General features: G+C 36.4%; 1 protein-coding gene across 1 annotated transcript in view; it reads left to right on the top strand.

The window, feature by feature from the left end:
* The window catches only part of HDAC9 (histone deacetylase 9), a 1064374-nt gene that overhangs the window by 1000743 nt on the left and 41757 nt on the right, over positions 1-21874 (top strand). The window contains exon 25 of the mRNA XM_079931742.1: positions 13340-13424. Within this exon, the coding sequence (XP_079787868.1) occupies positions 13340-13424 (85 nt within the window). The remainder of the gene's footprint in view (positions 1-13339; positions 13425-21874) is intronic.

The following is a 21874-nucleotide window of genomic DNA, read 5'->3' as shown; positions in this document are numbered from 1 at the left end:
TCTCCCTCACTCTTATTAAGGTTTGGCTTCTAGGCCTTTCTTCTTTCCCTCCTTTCTCTCTCTCTCTCCTGTTGATTAGGCTCAGCTGCTTTTATTTGACTTGATTTCAGCAACAGTGGCTACACTTAGTGATTGTGTATGTTTATAATCTTTCCAAGATGACTTTTTGCTCTAAAGGTGCTGAAAAATCTCTCGAATTGACTTAAGTGTTGACAACCACCGCTGAGGTGAACTGTTGAGATGTTGTTGTCTGAGTTGCTCATCAGGGGTTTGTTTGTATTAGATTTTGAATGGATGAGCCATTTTACCATCTTTTTCATCCTTTAGATGATGTATGGCTGACTCCATCGGGGAACTGGTGTGAATCTGGGAAAGCTTACAAAAGCTCCTAAATAGTTGCAAGTCATGAGTCGAGAGAGGGAGAAGTGACTACAGGGAAAATGTGTGATAATCCAGAGTAATGTTTTTCATGGTCTTTTCTTAGACTTTGAAACCTATCCGCACTCTGAAAAAGTGTATGGATAATCTAAAGAGTTAAAACGTTTTGGAAAATATTATTTGAAGATATTCTCTATTGTATTGATAGATAAAGCCTATGAATTTGCATTTCTTAAAAGCCTATGAGAAGTAGAGCCAAAGTGATTGTGGAGTTTTCTGTTTATCTGTTTTAGCAAATGCCAAATAAACTAGAAGTTATCTGGATAACTCAAAACTCCATCATGCAGATCTTCTGTACTGATTGTCTTTAGGCTTTTTCGAAGGTGTTAAAAGGAATGTGGGCTGGGAACCTGGACACTTCTTAGGGTTCTGGTTACCAATAAAGGAGAGAAAGCATTTCTTTTCAGTGGTGAAGTAAACATGTTATGATATTCATTTGTCTGTCTATTCATTCAGTAGTCTTTTATTGGACATCAATTTTATACCCGTAAGTTCTGATACAAGTAAAAGTAAAAGAAATATAAACAAAGTACTTTGGGAGTGTAATGTAGGACCCATTATTTTTAACTATAAGGATGGAGGAATATTTTAATAGAGGAAGTAACTTTTAACTTTGATCTTGAATAAAAATGATAATTTGACAAGCTGAAATCAAAGCAAAGAATTTCTCTCTTGTAGTGGAGATAACATAGATAAAGACATTAAGACTTCTTGGAATTGTGGATGACTCTTTTTTGGGCTTGTTTGTTTGTGGCAGAGGAGAGGATACTTTGAGTGGAATAAAAGTGAATAATGAGATTGGATCAGTGGAATGGAATACTGTAAGGAATTAGAATTCCTGTGGACAATATGGAAGACTTGAACAAATGAGTCCCATCCTTTGTGGTAAAATAACAACAAAACAGTGTGTGCGTTTTGAATAAGGCAATCTCATGCAAGAAAACAAAAGTTTATTAAGGAAATAATTGTTAGGAACAATTTCCCCCAAATTATCAACAAACAAAATAATAGCCTATTAGTGATATGTTAGAGCTGTCTCTTAATGGCTTGTGAGTGCTAAGTGTGTGCATCTCTGCCCAAATCTGAGTTCAGTGATATCACATTGTTAGCTTGAAATAGGCTATGGTGGGAGTATTTACACCATGGAAATCAGCAAATGCTACAAATTACAACTATTGTTTTTGACAGTCAGCTATTAAACATTTACCACTGTACCACTGCTGCATGATATGTGAAACAGGTCTTAGCAGAAAAGTCAATATTTCAAACACAGTATAGTAAAAATCTCTTTACGTAACAAAATAATTAAGGAAAAACAGTTTAAAACATGCATATCAGCAGATTGAAATAGAGAAAACAAAAAAGCAAATGAGGATAAGACAAACAAGAATAAAAGACAGTGAAACATGAGGAGTTACAAAACTTATTTGAAAAACAGGGACAAGGAAACAAGATTTTTTGCTTATAGGATGAATTAAGCCGTTTTTAATAACAATTGATGTCTAGACTGTGGACATTACATTAGGAAACTACACATAAAGCACTGACCGCACATCTCTTAAATGTTATTGAAACTTCAGTTTAACATGCACCTTTTAATATATATAGTATTTTCCTAACTCAACTGGGTGATTTGGAATATTTTCTCATTATATTGCATATTTACACTCTTACCTCAATGTTTAAACAAAATATTGATAGTGTGAATTATCCAACTAATTGTATTCATTATCCTCTTTCTAATAGACCACTATGCCTCCTTTTTACCTTTAAGTTCATTTTTAATTATTTAGCTAGTTATTGCCATAGATGCTTAAATATGCCATCATGTCCAAACTTTCCATAGTTAAGTACCATGGAAACTGTGGTATACTATTTGGATATGATAGTGGATAGAGGCACTTCCTCATAGTCTTCCTCCTTCCATTCATTGACCAATATATTGTATAACCTACATTTATCTAAGCTGGGGTAGTTTTGGATAAAACTCAACTAATAGAATAATAACCATGTAATAATCTCAGAGTCTAGCCCCGCTGTCCCTCATATTTTATTAAGGGAATTCCTTCAGTATCTCCTGTGAGCTGAATGGCCATGACTGTACCCTTTGCCTCTTGGTCCTCCTGATAGTCTCTTAAGACTTGTTAGGTTTATATCACTTCTCTTGGCCAGAGGTGTATCTTTATTGCTGTGTGATATCATCATTGTCTGTATGAAGGTAGGTTGCAGGCAGACTCAGTCTGAACAATCGCAATAGTGTGTCAGTATAGTAACTTGATTATCAGTAGAATCTATTCTGATTTACTTTTGTTTCCCATCTATTTGGTCAAGAATTTTAATGACTCCAAATGAGTAAAAGGGGTTATTTTGAGAATGACTCATGAATCACAATATGGATAAAATTATATCCAGGTTTACTTAAGCAATCAAATTAAACATATACAACTAATTGCAGGCATCTCTAAGATAATTATTTCAATGAGAGCTGAGTTTTAACCACCAATCCCTCCTCACTAGGGAATCCAGAATAGTTCCTCAGCATGGAGAGTCAGGTCTTCATGGCACTCTGCTTCCCTTATCCTCTTGGTCTTGATCATCATATTCTTCCAAGGTTCCACAAGATCTTTGACCCTGACAACTGAACCTTTTCTGCATTTTTTTTCTGAGTTGCTTTGCATGTTATAGGGGACTTTCAGTTCCCTTTATAGGTGAATTTGTGGCCTGTATCTAAGAATGTAACTTGTTCTTGCTGCAAAACCTATAATCTCACTTTTTTTCTTAGATGCACCATAATATAGTAGAATAAGCATGGACTCAAGAACCAGACTTAGTTTCCCTCTTCCCTTATGTCATAAAACATATTCTCTTTTTAAACTGCTTTTAATGATAAGATACAATATTCATATAGAAAAGTGCATTAGACATGAATGTACAATGCAATGAAATATCACAAATAGAACACATATATAACTATCAACCAAGTCAATAAACAGAATAATGTCAGCACCTCAGCAGATCACATACACACTTTCCCAATCAGTACTTCCTTTCTCTTTTCTGAAAGTAACCAATTTTCTGGTTTCTAACATAAGATTTTAATTTATCTGTTTTTGAGCTTTGTATACATGAAATCACATATATATATATATACATATATATATGATTATATATATATAACTTATTTTGCTCAACATTGTGAGATTCATCCATACTTGTGCAATAAGCTATAGTTTATTCATTTTCATCATTATATAGTATTAGATTCCATAAAAAGACTTTCCAGGACAATGTCATGGTTTATTTATCTATTCTACTTTTAATGAGTAGAGGGAATTTTTCTAGTTTGGGGGCTGTTGTAAACAGTACGGTGATAGACATTTTATAAATGTTTTTTTGTACATTTGTACACACATTTCTGTTGAGTATATATCTAAAAGTAGTATTGCTGGGTCATGGGGTATGCATGCATTTAATCTTTGTAGATAATACCAAACTGCTTTCCATAGGGTTTGTCACAATTCATACTCTATCAGCAGCATATGACTATTTCCATTGTTCTGTGTCCTTCCAAAACTTGGTATTAGCAGTCTTTTAAAATTTTGGACATTTTTGTTATGTGTGTAGTAGAATATCATCATGGCTTCGCTCTTCCAGAATACTAATTAACTAAAACAGCTCTTCATCTATTTATTATTTGTACATACCATTTTTGAAGCACCTATTCAAGCTTTTGTTTACTTTCAGATGGATATTTTCTTACTTATTTGAGCAGTTCTTTTTTTAAAAATAAATTTATTTATTTATTTTTGGCTGTGCTGGGTCTTCGTAGCTGTGCGGTCTTTCTTTAGTTGCAGAGTGCGGGGGCTACTCTTCGTTGTGGTGCACGGTCTTCTTATTGCAGTGGCTTCTCTTGTTGCAGAGCATGTGCTCTAAGCACACGAGCTTCAGTAGTTGTGGCACGTGGGCTCAGTAGTTGTGGCTCACAGGCTCCAGAGTGCAGGCTCAGTAGTTGTGGTGCACGGGCTTAGTTGCTCCGCAGCATGTGGGATCTTCCCGGACCAGGGCTTGAACCCTTGTCCCTTGCATTGGCAAACGGATTCTTAACCACCGCACCACCAGGGAAGCCCTGAGCAGTTCTTTATAGATTCTGTTGTTGGTTTCATATGTTGAAATACCTTGTCTGTCTTTTTACCCTCTTAATCATGTCCTTTGATAAATAAAAATAATTTTCAATGTAGTAATTTATCAGTCATTTCCTTTGGGATTAGTTCTTTTTGTATTCTGTTTAAATATTCTTTCTGTATACGCAAAATCATGAAAATATTCCCTCTATTCTCTTCTTAAAGATTTTTGACTTGAACATTCAGATGTGCAGTTCTTCAGGAATTGCATATGTATATGGCATAATTTAGAAGTCAAGTTTTTTTTAATGTGGATATATAGTTGATCAAGTACCATTTATTGAAAAGGCCATTCATTCCTTATGGCTCAGCAGTGGTATCTTTATCCATATATACATGGAGACTCTAGTCTTTTCTGCAGGTCTCATTATCCTTGAGACATTATCAGACTGTCTTCACTTACATAGTGTTATAAGCAATCTTGATATCTAGTAAAACAAATCTCCCAGTTTGTTTTTCTTCAAGACAGTCTTGGTTACATTTGTCCCCTTTGTGTTTTCATATACAATTTTAGAATCACCTTGTACAATTTCACAAGATACATATAAATGGATTTAGTTCACCAATAAAAGCAAAGATTATCACATAGTAATAAAAAGTGCTGTTTAAAGGGACACTTTCTGTGATATAGTGATAAAGATTGAATATAAAAAATGAAGAAAAGGGACTTCCCTGGTGGCACAGTGCTTAAGAATCCTCCTGCCAATGCAGGGGACACAAGTTCGATCTCTGGTCCGGGAGGATCCCACATGCCCTGGGAGGATACCACATGCCACGGAGCAGCTAAGCCTGTGCGCCACAACTACTGAAGCCCGTGTGCCACAACTACTCAAGCCCATGTGCCTAGAGCCGATGCTCCACAACAAGAGAAGCCCCTGCCGTGAGAAGTCTGCACACCACAACGAAGAGTAGCCCCTGCTTGCCGCAACTAGAGAAAGCCCATGCACAGCAATGACGACCCAATGCAGCCAAAGATAAAATAAATAAATAAATAAATAATTTTAAAAAATTTAATGAATAAAAAATTAAACTACATTAACTTACTGAATGAAAGCTTACATGGCTCTATCAGTATCACTTTAGTGGATGTTAAGACAAAAAAAGAACTAGAGTTAGAGATGCTTCATAGTGGTAAAATATTCTATTAACTGGTAGGATAAAACAACTTAAAATTGTGTTTTAATAACACAGCTTCAAAGCATATCAAGAAAAAGCTGAATGAAACAAATGGAAAAAATAGTTAATACCACAATCATAGTGACAGACTTTAAGACACCTCTTTCAGCAGCTGATAGAGAAAGAAGACAGTAAAAAAGGGGGGTATGTATAAGACTTAAACACCTTAATAAACCTGCTCTAACTGAAATAAATAATAGGCTTTACCCAGTAACTGCAGAATATCATTCTTTTCAAGGACACATGTAAAGTTTTCAAAAATAGACCATATTTGGGGGTATAAAGCAAGTTTCAGTAAGTTTCAGCTAATGGATTTCAAAGAGTATAATCTCTCATAGTGAAACTAAACTAGAATCTATATTATATAACAAATGGAAAGATATCCCATGTTCATGGATTGGAAGACTTAATATTGTAAAAATGCCCTTACTACCCAAAGTAATCAAGAGATTCAATTACAATTCCTATCAAAATCCCAATACTTTAGCATTTTTTACAGAAATAGAAAAAAAATTCTAAAATTCATATGGAATCACAAAGGACCACAAATAAAAAAGCAATATTGAGAAAGAAGAATGAAGTTGGAAGCATCATATGTCCTGATTTCAAAATATATTACAAAGCTACAGTAATCAAAACAGTAGGGTACTGCCATAAAAACAGACATACAGACCAAGGGAACAGAATAGAAAGTACAGAAATAAATCCACACATATATGGTCAACTGATCTTCAAAAGAGTGCTAAGAATACAAAATAGAGAAGGGATAATTTCTTGAACAAATAGTATCGGGAAAACTAGATATCCACTTGTAAAAGAATGAAGCTGTACCCTTTTCTTATACCATGCACAAAAATAAATGGGTAAGTAGTTAAATACTTTAACGTAAGACCTCAAACTATAAAAATCCTTAAAAAAAAATAAGGGTAAACTTTTATGACTTTGGTCTCAGCATTAATTTCATGGATATGACACCAAAAGCATTGGCAACAAAACAGAATAAACTAGTGGGACGACATCAAACTGAAAAACTTCTGAACAACAAAGAAGACATTCAACAGAGTAAAAAGGCAATCTATGGAATGGGAGATAATATGTCCAAACCATATATCTGATAAGGTGTTCATCTCCAAAATATATATGGAACTCTTAACAGCTCAGTAGTAAAATATAGTAAACCTGATTTTAAAATGGGCTAAGGACTTAAATAGACATTTCTCCAAAGAAGACATACAAATGGCCAACAGGTATATGAGAAATGCTTAGCATCACTAATCATCAGGGAAATGTAAATCTAAACCACAATGAGATATCACTTCACATCTGTCAGAATATCAGGATGACGATTATTTAAAAAACAAACAAAAAAAAACCCCAAAGACAAGAAGTGTTGGCAAGGACGTGGAGAAATTAGAATGTTTGCATTCTGTTGGTGGGGATACAAAATGGTGCGACTGCTATGTAAAACAGTATAGAGGGCTCTCAAAAAATTAAATATAGAACTACCATGTGATCCAGCAGTCCCACTTTTGGGTATTTATCCAAAAGAATCAAAATCAGGATCTCAAAGAGACATTAGCACTCTGAATACTGAAGCCCTATTCACCATAGCCAAGATGTAGACACCAGCTAAATGTTCAGTGACAGATGCATGGATAAGAAAATGGTATATACATACAATGGAATAGTATTCAGTCTTTAAAAGGAAGGAAATTCTGCAATATGCAACAACTTGGATAAACCTTGAAGACATTATGCTAAGTGAAATAATCCAGTTGCAGAAAGACAAATACTGTATGATTCCACTTATATAAGGTATATAAAATAATCAAATTCATAGAATCAAAGAGTGGAATGGTGGTTGTCAGCAGATGAGGAGAGGGAGAATTGGGGAGTTACTAATCAATGGACATAGTGTTTCAGTCAAGCAAGATGAATAAGCTCTAGAGAACTGCTCTATAACATTGTACCTATAGTCATTAATAGCGTACTATACACTTAAAAAATCTGTTTAAGTAGTTAGATCTCATGTTCAGTGTTCTTACTACAATAAAATTAAATTAAAAAATAAAACAAAATACCAGTGATGTAAAATAAAAAGATGAAGTGTAAAACAAAACTTTGAAAAAGTGGTTGTATAATTTGAAATAAAAAGATAATTGGAAAATCTCATATATTTGGAGATTTCAAAATACAATCTCTTATGTGTCAAAGAAATCACAGTAAATTTAGTATTTTGAGCTGAATAATTATGAAAATATGAAATATCAAAAAAAGTGTAATATGTATAAGCTGAATTTGGAAACACATGTAAAGCTTTAAATGTATATACTAGAATAGAAAAAAGTTTAAAATTACAGATAGAAACACAACTCAAGAAATTAGGAAATCAAAGCAACAAATTAAACATGAAGTGAGTGACTTAAATATAAAGAAACAATGAAATAAAAATAAGCATATAATATATAAGAATTAAAATGTCAAATTTTAGTTCTTTGAAATAATTAACAAAATTGATAGCACTCTAGAAAGACTGATTGAAAGAAAAGTCCTACATTACCAGCACTCTGAATGAAAAAAAGACTTTACCACAGATTTTAGTGTATTAAAATGATTACAAGAGGGCTTCCCTGGTGGCGCAGTGGTTGAGAGTCCGCCTGCCGATGCAGGGGACGCAGGTTCGTGCCCCTGTCCGGGAGGATCCCACATGCCGCGGAGCGACTGGGCCCGTGAGCCATGGCCACTGGGCCTGCGCGTCCGGAGCCTCTGCTCCGCAACGGGAGAGGCCACAGCAGTGAGAGGCCCGCATACTGAAAAAAAAAAAAAAAAAAAATGATTACAAGAGAATATTTTAAAAAAACTTCATGTAAAAGAAAATTGAAATTTTATTTGAAATGGAAAAATTCTTGTAAAAATAAACTGAATCAAAAAGACAGAAAATTTGAATGCTACCATAATTAACAAAATTGAATCTTCAATACCAGATATACCAACAGAAAACACCAGGCCCATATAGCTTCAGCAGTGAATTCTGCTAATAATTTATACTGTTTTAGAGTAAAGGGGAAGATGGGAAGAGAACACTTCATAAATGATTTTTGAGGCTAGTATACTATTGACACCCAAGCTCAAAAGAACATTATAAAAAAAGAATATTACAGGAAAATCCTGCTTATAAGCATAGCAGTTAAAACCCTAAACAAAATATTAGCAGTTCATCATTATCTTAAAAACCCATAATATAATTGTGTTTAGGCCAAGAATGTAGGATATTAACATTCCAAAATAAGTTGTTATAATTCACCACATTAAGAGAATGAAGAAGAAATATAACCATTTCAATAGATGTTTAAAAATTTGATAAATTAGACACTCAATTATGAACTACTTTTGATAAACTGGGAATAACTTATTAGCTTGATAAAGGATATCTACAAACATCCTATAGTATGCATCAGATTTAAAAGCGAAACATGAGAATTTTTCTTTGAAATAAAAAAACATGACAAAGATATTCACTCTTAGTGCTTCATTTTAACATTACACTGGTGGTCCTAGACAGTGCAATAGGGTAAGAAAAAGAAATTTAAAAATATAAAGATTGGAGTGGAATAAATAAATCTCTCTTTATTCACAGAAGATATGATTATATAAAGTCTATACAAAATTATTTGTTTATACATCATTGGAATTAATAAATTAGTTTAACAAAATGGATGGTTAATTTAAAAATCAATTAAAAATCAATTATTTTGATTTAAAAGTGAATTATCTCTGTTGTTTTCCCAATTCTTTTAGTCTAAAAACATGCCCTGATTATGGCAGACAGCCAAGTGGAAGAACATATTCCATGTAGGTCTGTTAGCTATGGCGAGCCAAATAAAGCCTATCTCCCCATGTTTTCTTTCAATTAATCATTCCTCCATTCATTCAACATTTTTTTTAAATGCCTATTATATACCAGGCTCTATCTTTGCCTTTAAATTGCTCACAACAAAATAGAGAATGACACACATGGCTGACTACAATATAATGTGTAGAGTAATAAACAAGAGAATTTGTGTGGAAAGGAGACAACGAGTGGAAGCAGTTTGCTCTATCAGAGGATTTTAGAAAAGATTTCAGAGCAGGCAGTGTTTGTGTCAGTCCTTGAATGATTTAGTAAGGTTTCACCAATTCAAAGAAGGATAGGGAAAATACAATTCAGAGAGAACAGAATAAATAAAGGTATAAGAGTATGCCAAGTATACTTGGCACATTTGGGAAACATAATATAAAAGCTAAGAGTACTTAGTATATCCTTTGCTTGGTTGATGTGTGCATCTGTCCTCTTGTATCTGTTATATTTTGCAAAATATGTTTAGCTTTTTTTTCTGTTCTTTTCTCAATCATGAAAATAATAGAGATGATTTTCATGTCTCATAAGTACAAAGTGAGTTTTAAAACTTCTTCTCGAGCTTCTCCAAGGATACCCTTGCCTTTTTCCATAAGTGCATCTTAGCCAACTAAAGTGATTTTTGATGATTTAAATGATCTGATTCTAAAGAATCTGAAAATTATTTATTCACAACATGATAATGGCCCCAACTTTTATGGTGTTTTAAAATAGCTGTAGTACTTAGAAATTACATGGTATATGCATGTACATTGTACATTCAGATGTATTGATACATCTGAATTGTATCAATAGGGTATTGCAACTTTCTGTAAAAGATGTAGAAAAGTAAATACCCCTATACTGAGTCTGAAAATTTATATAAAGAATTGCAGTAAGTAATGATTGCATTTAAGCTTTAGATATAGGAAACCTAGATGAGAGCTTCAAATGTCAAGAAGTTGTGTTAAATCATCTAGTGTATCTTATAACTGTATTATTACTTGATGGAATTGTGCAAAAAGACGGTGTGATGGGTGTGTGATATTTCCTACATCTGCATCTGTTTGATCTTAGTATAACTTTTGCATGCAGAAGTTCTCTGGTTTGCATAAATTATTTCCTTATTTATCTTTTAATAACTCTTACTAACATTGATTAGCCTTATTGCCAGTGTTTTTGCTACATCTTATCGGCCAAACTAGATATATAACACAGCTTTACTGTATATTCTTATTTTTTGCTCCAAAGTTATAAAATATGACTATTTGTTTAATATTACTTTATTACAGTTAGTTATTAGATTTTATTAATAATGACCAATACTCATAAATATTTATTAAACAGATGCTTCAGTCAGATGTTTTTAGTGCTTATAACTGTGAATTATTAAATCAACAAACTCGTTTAGAAAAGACAACTCAATTCTGTGGTCCCTCTATACAAGGTTTTAATATTATGAAAACAGACTAAATGCTGCTTGCCTTCTTGCCAACTGAGAGTATTACCCATTACCTTCTCAGCAGAGCTACTAGAGAAAAAAATAAAGAACCTACATTGAGAACTTTCTGAATTCAGCTCTGTCTGTGTGTATACACTCAAAATGAAACAAATTGGGGCAATTTACTGAAGGTTAAATCCTCTAAATGACATTCACCTAAAATATGCAGGGAAATGGTTTGGGAGGCTTAAATTATCAATGTAATTGCCTTAATTCTCTAGGTTGCTTTCATAAGTAGACACAACTTTATCGTATCTAACTGACAATTCCAAATTGGAGGTTTAGGGTTGTTTGTATTTTTACTCTCAACACTCTGCATCAAGTTTACTTTCTACATAACCCAGGTCCTAAAAATAGCCCATGGACCTAATGTGAGAGTGTTCCAGAAGTGAGGTTTTTACATTAATGATGTGCCTGTAGCTTTCTTTCCAGTAGCTAGCACCTTTCCATTTGTCAGCATTTTACCCTGAAGTCTCAGGAAAGCTTGTTTAAGAACTAAATATGCTCATACTACGTTGTGCTTTTATTCTTAAGTATTCGAACATAGAGTGATATTTCAGAACATCTTGTTAATAAAGTCTGCCTAATTTCTATTAAAATTTTTCTCTAAGCCCTGAGAGAGAAGTGAAAGGAAAGATTATTTATGAGCAAGGTAGCTCAGCCCTAATTCTTGAGTAAGAGTTTTCCAAGTAACCTTCCGTTTATGATTCAGCAATTCCTCTGAGTTAAGAGGGTGTTACTAGGATAACATATTTTTGAAGATACTATCTGAAATACCACATTTTTTAAAAAAAATGATTTTTAACAAATTTTAAGAGTTGAAGATTGCAGAACCTTTCACTGACACTGTGGGTTTTTTTTTTTTCCTCTTGCCAAACTGTACTGCAAGTAAACCTTTTGATGTTTTAAATGTTTTTCTTTGGCAGCTAAGAAAAACACTCTGGAAAGTTATATTTAGTGAATTTACCCATGTATAAATATCCCTGAGCTAGTCTGTTATCCTATGGCATCTGGAAGAAAGGTGCTATTGTTTTAGATTCCATGATTAAAGTATAGAATAATCAATTCAGAGAGACCCTGGGGGGAAGATTCACTCACACATGCTGTGGAAACTTGGAATCCCTGAGTTTTTTAGTTTTTTTCTACAGATGAAGAGACATAGATGGGTTCATGTTTTAGCACAGTGTCTAGTGACATTGTTTCCCGTTCTTGCCATATAATAGTTTGGCCTATTTGAGACTACTGACTTTAACTTTTATAAGAAAACTTTTTTGTTGTTGTTAATCCCTTTTTACTATTACTTTCCTCGCTTTCTGGGTCACAATAGCTGGACAGCTATTTTGTTTGCAAGTGCTCTGCTATGCAGTTTGTCCTGCTCCACACGAAGCCACATCACCAACGTATTCCCAGGGATGCATCATCAGATTTAGTTCTGCCAGAACACTCCATAAATTATTTAAAGCTCTTCTTCATTTCTTGCAAAACAATGTTTGCTGAGCTTCCCCATGAAAAATCAGTGTAATTCCAGAAGATCAGGATAGATTTGCAAGACAGGAATTTGTCCTGTGCTTCCACATGGCTATCTGCATAGATGTGAATACAGTGGAAGTTAAATGAAAATGTACAGTTATTTTACTTTTGGTTTTATTTGAGCATTTTCTCTACTACTTATTCAATAGCAGTTGAATAAGAGCAGCTATGTCTCGTGGCGTTCTGCTGTGAAGTGTCCAAAAGTGTAAGGTAGTTAGGTGTAAAAACACCACAAAAGTATGGATAATAGACTGCCCACCTTCTGTCTACTTCAACTTCCCTGAGGTTTCATTTGCAGGGCCCAGCTGCATATACAGACATGATGGAATTTGGTTTGTCAGGAACCTACAAAAATTACACAAATAACTCGGATTTTTAATGAATAATACACAGACATGCACCTGCTTCAGGGACTTCATAGATTAGTTTTGTGACCAGTAGAAAATCCCCTTGGAATTCAATTACATTGCTGCAAAACAGAAAATAAAACTGGCTACACTTTTGGAACTGGTATCAGCAAAATGTTAAGTAGTTCTTGGAGCAGGCTTTTTTTTAGGTTGTTGCAATTTGGTGTGCTTCTGTGAAACTTATTATAAAGTCATAATGTTCTGCTCATATCATTATTTACCATTCTTGCAGCTGGAGCCACTTGCAGAAGATATTCTCCAACAAACTCCGAATATGAATGCTGTTATTTCTTTACAGAAGATCATTGAAATTCAAAGTATGTCTTTAAATTTTTTTTAATATTTCTAATAAGGTACTAATTAAGCTTATATTGAGAATTAGAGCACATGAAAAATATATTTGAGCTTCTCAAATATAAGGAATATATTTAAAGTAATTATAATTTCCACATATTACGTATCCATACCTAAATGTGTTTTGTTGCCTTGCTGTTAATGTGGCAATCTTATCTCACACTGATAACGAAATTCAGAGACTCTAGATTTAGAACCTTGTTTTTCTCATATTTTCCAAAAGTGTTTGGATTTTTTTCCATTACTGCCACTAAGTATCTACTCAGAGCTATGAAATTAACATAGAAATTGTGATTATATTGTCCAGTCTTAACTGAGGTAAGTTATCTCCTAGGGATGTTGGAATTCACCAGTCATTTACTGGTTTTAAGTTTGTCAATAGAGGAAAAAGTTCACGAGAAAGCCTACTAGAAAATCCAACTGAACAAAAAGGAAAAGTCAGAGACCTTTTTACTATCCCAGTTCCTTTCACATCACTGTTACTTTCTCAGGAATTACTCTTTTTTAGATGATAACATGCATGAGTGTTCACGCACGCACGCGCATACACACACACACACACACACACACACACACACACACACACACTGAAAGCAAGCACAAATTGACATGAAAGTCAGCATGAATGGGAAAACCAAATGGCAAAATTAAGTGTGAAGGAGGATCAGAAAACCCTTAGCTTTGCTACTCTTTTGTAGAAGCATTTTTTAACACCGCTGGAGAAGCCACCTTCCATCTATCTCTGAGTCCTTGTCTTTGCTTGCTCAGTAGTAATTTGGAGATATGGTTGTGACTGGGGTTCTGTTATCCATTCATCTGGTGCTTATGCAATCTAATCTAATACTTCATTAAGGTGACCAGCAGCATAAAAAATATCTACTTTTTACACATACGATTCTTTTTTTTCCTGAGTATTGTTTTCCCATTATATACACAGACTATTAAAAATTATTGTCCCTATGTATATTATGATCACATCACTTTCAATAAGCATTCTTAAAATACTTATTACATGTTGATACATGATAACTTGAGCACTTATCAAGGCAAGGCACAGAAGAGGAATAAGGCAGTTTCTAGCACTAGGGAGTTTACACTCCAGTGAGTGAGAGGCACTAAAATAGATCATTTCAATAGAAGTCACAACACGCACTGAGATCATGGACAAGAAACAGTCATTTTCTTAAGTCCTTTGCAGCCAGAAGGAGAAGTACTGCAAAGTGAGGAAGGTTCACGGAAGGTTTGAGGAAGGCTCCTTGGCAGTGATAGGGCCTGACCTTGGTCTTAAGGTCTTATTACTGACCAGGGTTCTTGGCCTCCTTAATCAATAGAAATTGATCAGGGGCCAGACAAGAAATTCAGGCTAGGCTTTATTGGGGCCCCTGCTGCAGCAGCCCGGAGCAAAAACAAACAACAGATTCCTTTGTTTGCTCGCTGGCTGAGGAGGGGGCGTAAGCTTCCTCTTTATATGAGGTTGAGGTTAAGGTTGTGTCCAGGGGTCGGGCCAGAGGGGTGGCTTAGGTGTTTTGCCCGCCCCTTAGGTGGTGGTGTGTGCAGGGAGCGTGCGCAGTACGCTGCTTTTGCTGCTGACCCCCTGCTTTTGCTCCAGGCTCTTCAAAAGTGGCTCTTGGGTTTTTTGGTCCCTTTGTATCTTTTGTCCAGAATTGCCCCAACTGGGCATGCAGGCAGTTATTTTTAGTCCCATATAGTTTCTTTGTATTTTGTTGCTTGAAGAGAGGTGTGTCCAGGTGCAAGGGTTACAGCAGTGCAGCAAAGGGTCCCAGGTCCCAGTTTGTCTCAGTCTGAACAGGATTTTGGCCAGATGAAGAAAGAGTGAATGTTCTGAAGGAAATAACGGAAGCAAAAGACTCAATTTTCACATAGGTGTAAAAATTCATGGTTTATATATGTCTTTAGAAACCATGCTGTTGTCTGTTGCATTGGATCTAACTTGCCAGTAATGACTTTCCACTGCATGATGGTTTTCCTTTCACCACTGACATTTTTGAGTGACTTGTACAGTCTACTTTAGCCAAACAAACCTGTTTGACTCTTGAAAAGGATTCACTGAACTATCAAAATTGGCTGGATAAGAATTCTGCCCCTGTGGATTGTGAATCTCTGTCTTTTGCTCCAAAATGCATTTCAAACACCCAACACTGACCATTTCCCCCATTTAAAAATCTATTTCTGGGGCTTCCCTTGTGGTGCACTGGTTAAGAATCTGCCTGCCAAGTCAGGGGACACGGGTTTGAGCCCTGGTCTGGGAAGATCCCACATGCCACGGAGCAACTAAGCCCGTGTGCCACAACTACTGAGCCTGCACTCTAGAGCCTGCACACCACAACTATTGAAGCCTGTGTGCCACAACTACTGAAGCCCTCGCACCTAGAGCCCGTGCTCGCAACAAGAGAAGCCACCGCAATGAGAAGCCCACACACCACAACGAAGAGTAGCCCCCACTCGCCGCAACTAAAGAAAGCCTGCGTGCAGCAGCGAAGACCCAATGCAGCCAAAGATAAAATAAATAAATTTTTTAAAAAATCTATTTCCTCCTAAACTCATATTGAAGATTCCACCCAGAGCTTGTTAATCCAGTACTTCTGTAAAGTCTCCACACTAACGTGTAGATTTTAAGTGGTATTTTTATTTAAAATTTTTCTATTATTTGAGTTTTTGTATGTTTTATGGTCTTTCGATCATGGTTCCTTAATTATATGATAATTATCAAGAGGATGGAACCGTGTCTTCTCACCCCCACTTGTACCTGCAGGCAGGGTTGGTACCAGAGACGAGGTTTGAAGTGCATGGAAACCTGGGAATTGAGAGTTGGAAGATTTGAGCAGGATTGATTCGAATAACTCTTCAAGGCCCTAGGGAACCAAAACTTGCATCAAAGAGAGCTTCTGAAGAAGAATGCCTCCTTCTGAGTCATGGATACAGTATATGGTATAGTGGGTACTGTTGTTGGCTACTCAGTAACTATGTGTTCCTCATGTCTACTCAGAAGAAGCCTGGTTTCACACATGAATCCTTGCCACCAGATACAGTACAGATCAGGGGAAGATGAACTTATGCCCAGCTCCAAAGGAGCTGTTCTTAGTCCAAGGCTAAACTTGTCAACCCTCTTACCAGTGATTAGTTAAGGAGTGGGTACTTGACCAATTCTGGCCGGGGAGAAGCAGGGCTGGCTTCATGGGCTTTCAACCAGTGTAGTCACACAGGCCCCACACTTAGAAGGGCCCTACACATGGTTTAATGCTGTTACTCTTGCTGCCTTAAAATTCTCACTAATTTGTATTTTGTGACCAGGAGCCCACATTTCATTTTGCACTGAGCCTTGCTAATTATGTAGCCAGTCCTGATGAAAATCAAGGTGCTGGTGATGCAAAAAAATATTTACCAAAAAAGACTGAGAGTAGCATCACCACAAGGAGAACTCAAGTTGTGGCTGAGAAGGAACTGAATGGTGGGTTGAGGTTGTAAAAGGGAAGATAAACACAAGATTACAGTGATCTCTCACCAGTTGGGACATAGGGTGAAAATCTGTACAGAGAAAGTGCTTCAGTACTGTGGCTTTGACCACTGTGTGGTACATTTTTGTGTGTTTCTCTGAATTGTGTGTCTTTGGGGCTACTCTTTTTTTTTTTTTTAAACATCTTTATTGGAGTATAATTGCTCTACAATGATATGTTAGTTTCTGCTTTATAACAAAGTGAATCAGCCATACATATACATATATCCCCATATCTCCTCCCTCCCACCCTCCTTATCCCACCCCTCTAGGTGGTCACAAAACACGGAGCTGATCTCCCTGTTTGCTAAGTGGCTGCTTCCCACTAGCTATCTATTTTACATTTGGTAGTGTATATATGTCAGTGCCACTCTCTTACTTCATCCCAGCTTACCCTTCCCCATCCCTGTGTCCTCAAGTCCATTCTCTACGTCTGCATCTTTATTCCTGTCCTGCCCGTAGCGTCTTAGGAACTATTTTTTTTTGTTTTGTATATACTCCATATATATGTGTTAGCATGAGGTATTTGTTTTTCTCTTTCTGACTTACTTCACGCTGTATGACAGACTCTAGGTCCATCCACCTCACTACAAATAACTCAATTTCATTTCTTTTTATGGCTGAGTAATATTCCATTGTATATATGTGCCACATCTTCTTTATCCATGCATCTGTCAGTGGATATTTAGGTTGCTTCCATGTCCTGGCTATTGTAAATAGAGCTGCAATGAACATGGTGGTACATGACTGTTTTTGAATTATGGTTTTCTCAGGGTATATGCCCAGTAGTGGGATTGCTGGGTCATATGGTGATTCTCTTTTTATTTGGGGCTACTCATCCAGGTTAAAGAAACAGAAAGGGATTGTATAAAGTCTACAAAGCAATAAAAGAAAGTGGCATTTCAGAGTAACAAACTTCATAATGGCTTGGAAAATCAAAATTGTGGGTACCTGACTTAACAAACAATGCTATATTTCCTTAAAAACGATAAAATTGAACTCTCAATTTTATTTTTCTCTGTTTTATAACACACTTCCATTTCACATGCTCGTGTAGAACTCCAGGCCCTTGATTAGGCTCCCCATTTTGCCTTTGGCAGGGAAGGTAGTCAGGACTCACTAAAACTTTGTGGATCCTAGTGCAAAATGAAGATGTGTAAATGCTTCCCTGTTAAAAATTATTAATAATTTCAAGAAGATGCCAGCCGAGCATAGAACCAAGCCTGAGAGCCCTTCTGAACATGGGGTCCTTTGCAACTGCACAGGTTGCCTGTTTATGAAGCCTGCCTTGAAGGTAGCCTTTGTTTAACAGAGGAACCTTCTCTTCACATGTCTCTGAGTGTCAACCAGGTGCCTCCTTTCAACTTAAGGAGGTGTTCGAATTTCAGCTCACCCCCTAGTCCAGGTTCTGAAGGATTCTTTTGTGCCAGGGTTTGGGACTACTGTACCAGAAAAGTATGTAAATGTTGAAAAACAGGCCTTGTAGCATGTGGGAAACATTCAGGCAGGTTCCTAGATATCCTTGTCCCAAGGCAGACGGCAAGGTGCTGACAGGCCTTATGTGTATTTCTTTGAGAACTGAGCCCCACAGCTGAGGGTATGCAGGTGCTGGAGGCTGTGATTAGCATTGGCCCTTTGCCTGGCCACATGTATGTGAGTATTTTGCAGCAGGATCATCCCTGTTGTCCTGTTCTTGTTTATATTACTTATTTAGCTGAGAAGAAAAGGCCTTACAAGGCAACAGCAGGGCACCTATTTCTCCTGACAGGTAAAGACCCCCACCCCTGACAGGTCAGGGGCTGGTTTCATCTTCAGATGGTGGGTGTATACAAAGATCAACCATCTCTGAAATAACAAAAGGGAGGTATGGACAAGAAGCTTCATGTTTGCACATGCTGTTCACTCTGCTGACAAAGTCTTCTGCCTCATCCCTATTAAGTTTTCAAGACTTAGCTCAGATGTTCTCTCTTTTGGGAAGCCATCTATGAATCCCCATTCATCCCTATTCTAGATTAGGTGCATTTCCTGGGTGCTTTCATGGCAGAGATTGTTTTTGCTGATGTTCTTTGCTTTTAATCGCTGTGTCCTCTGCACAGTTCTGGAATGTTGCAGGTGCTCTGCAAATGTTCGTTGAATGAATGAATCAGCCAGTATGTCAGTATTTGCCACACTCTTTTTTCCTTAGCCTAGATTGACTTTTCAACTAAGGTTATACTTCTTGGTTAGGTCATACAGAACAAGAGATTAAGAAGTGCAGGAGAAATCTATATGAGAGCCCATTTCTTCACTCTCTTTCACAACCCACAATGATGAATCATTTCTAAGTTAGAAAGAACATGAACTGCTTGTGAGCTACCATTTCCATCGCCAAGCTTGGAGATGGCAGTTCTAAGAGTTGACTGGCCAGCTGTAATCACCAGCAAGCAATGCCAGGTAAAAGTCAGCCCAGAGTAGGATAAAGGACCCTCATATGTATATAGGCTTTCCCGAAACCCATCCTAACAACTCACAGTCCGTTGAACTCTTACCTTTTTCTGCATAGTACGGTGAGAAGCAAGATTCCCAAATGTCATGTTTCACACTAGTCCTGGCCCGTGATAACATTTTCACTGATTTTGAAGGGAAGAACCATGAAGTGAGTTTTCCACAAAACTAAATTTATTTAGTTTGAAAGACTATAATTTTAAGTTTGAAAAACATATAATGAATGATGTTGATATTGATCTATGAAACCTCAAAATGTGAAAACCACAAGTATATAGTCATGGTTTCCTTTTATTTATTTAAATTTTTTAGTAAGAAGAGTACTCCTTTTAAGTGTCAACCAATTTTGTAGACCTCCTGCATGATAATAACGATAATCATAGTATCTTTTGAATTGTGGATCAAGAAAATATATGTGTACACAAGGATTTGAGGATTCTTTTAAAATTTTGCTGCAAGCCTCCAGTGGTTTGCAGCTGATAAGTTGAAAAACACTAGTGTGGAGGGTTTTAAAATGATACGAATTTCAGTATAATCCTCACCAGCCATGTGACGATGAGCTAGCCACTTAACTTTCCTAGGGAATTTCCAGAGGAATGACATGACATATCACCACACCGATTTTCTAAGGTGGTGCCACGGTGGCAGCAAGATGGCAGATCAGAAGCGGAGTCATAAAAGAACAGTAGGCAGTTTTTCCCTTTACCCCCACTTTCATCTTTTTCCCACTCTAGGAATTCTTCCCTTGTTTAGTAGATTGACGTCTTCTTAGAATTCCTTATTATGCCAGCCACAGAAAACTGGTGACATAGGCCAGAATGAGGAAGAGACAGTAATTGCAATGTCACCATATGTTTTTGTCAAACTTGTTGTATATCAGTGGAGGAACAACATCCATGCCTCCTGCATATAAAATTTGTCACTATGGCTAAATTTATCTGTATTTTTTAAAACTCGCCCACACACAGGACACACATTATTATTTAGGGCAATGAGAATTGCATTTATGGTCTCCTGAATTTATCCAACTTTTGAGACCGATATGAAAAGGGATATGATTATCTCATTGCAGGAGAATACACCATGTAACTATGTAATTGACTATGAGGTAGTCAGTTATCCATATGGTTCAGGCAACTACAATGGGCAGAGCACACCTTTCACCCATTCTAGGGGAAAAAAAAATGAAATCAAATTTTCTCTAGGAGATCCGAGGCAAGTATAGTTGACACCAACTCCTTGTCAGAATTCTGCTTAACTTACGTTTTTATATGTGTTATTGAGTGAATGACTTCCTTTTCCTCTTTTTGTTGTTATTCTTTTCCTTCTCCCCCTCTTCCTTAATCTGCTTCTCTTATTATTACTATATATCCTCTGTTCCAGAAACTACCCTTAGAAGTAACAACTGATGTTGAAAACAAAGGAATGTTAATTTTGTTGATTTCATTTCCACTCTATTTCCAATGGAGATAACTGCTGGTAAAAATAAAATACAGACATTGTTGATGTTGTATTAGAGTGGATAATCAGAGAAGGTGCTATCCAGTTCTCTTGGTAATTAAGAGATCTGGATAGTAATTAATGAAAAAAAGCTATTAAAGTAAGATAAACCTCGCTGTAAAGATGGCAGTCATTTTCTTCTTTTATGTAAAATATCATTCTCAGCCATCTCCTTCCATTACTTTAATACCCTCTACATACCCCCTTCCCAAGGAGAAAGGACATTTACATCAGACGATCCAGGAGAAAATCAGATTGTTTCTAATCTGAAAGGAATTTGTGTACATCTCTTGTTGTGAGGAAACTGTCCAAGATTTTGATCTCATGGGGCTATGCGCATAGATTAAAGGGTTGTTTCCCCAGATGGCAACAAGCACTGCATAAATCATTTCACTAACTCTCTAGCTTCCTGACTCCACACCCAAATGCTAACCCACACTCAGTTTTTCTTCTCTCTTTTTGTCCCTTCTTGTTTTGATTTTCTACCTTTTTTCCTTATCTCTCTGTCTTTCCCTCTCTCCTCCACCTTCATCCTCTTCAGACCCAGGGGAGAAGAACAAGAGATATGCACGATGTTGAAAATGGGCTTTTAACTCATAAGGATTTAATGATTTATTTCAAGCAGGGAAGGAACATGATCAAACCTGCATTTCAGAAGATCACTATGCCTGCAGTAAGGACAGGAGATTTAGCAGAACTTACTGTCAAATGTGAACCGTTTAATTCAGAAGTAGAGCTGGCTTGGTATGTAATTAATAGGCATGGAGAGGATTAATGGTTTCTAAGTTTCAGGCTTGGACAACAGAGTAGGTACTGATGTCACCTCCTGTGATGGGGAACAGTAGAGGAAGAAAAGGTTTGCAAGGAAAGATGAATATTAGACTTAAGAAAAAGAAACTGCTGATTGAAAGGCTT

The sequence above is a fragment of the Stenella coeruleoalba genome (genome assembly GCF_951394435.1).
Source record: "Stenella coeruleoalba genome assembly, chromosome: 9".
Lineage (NCBI taxonomy): Eukaryota > Metazoa > Chordata > Mammalia > Artiodactyla > Delphinidae > Stenella > Stenella coeruleoalba.
Note: the sequence above shows the minus strand (reverse complement) of the source record. Positions and strands in the feature narration are given on the sequence as shown.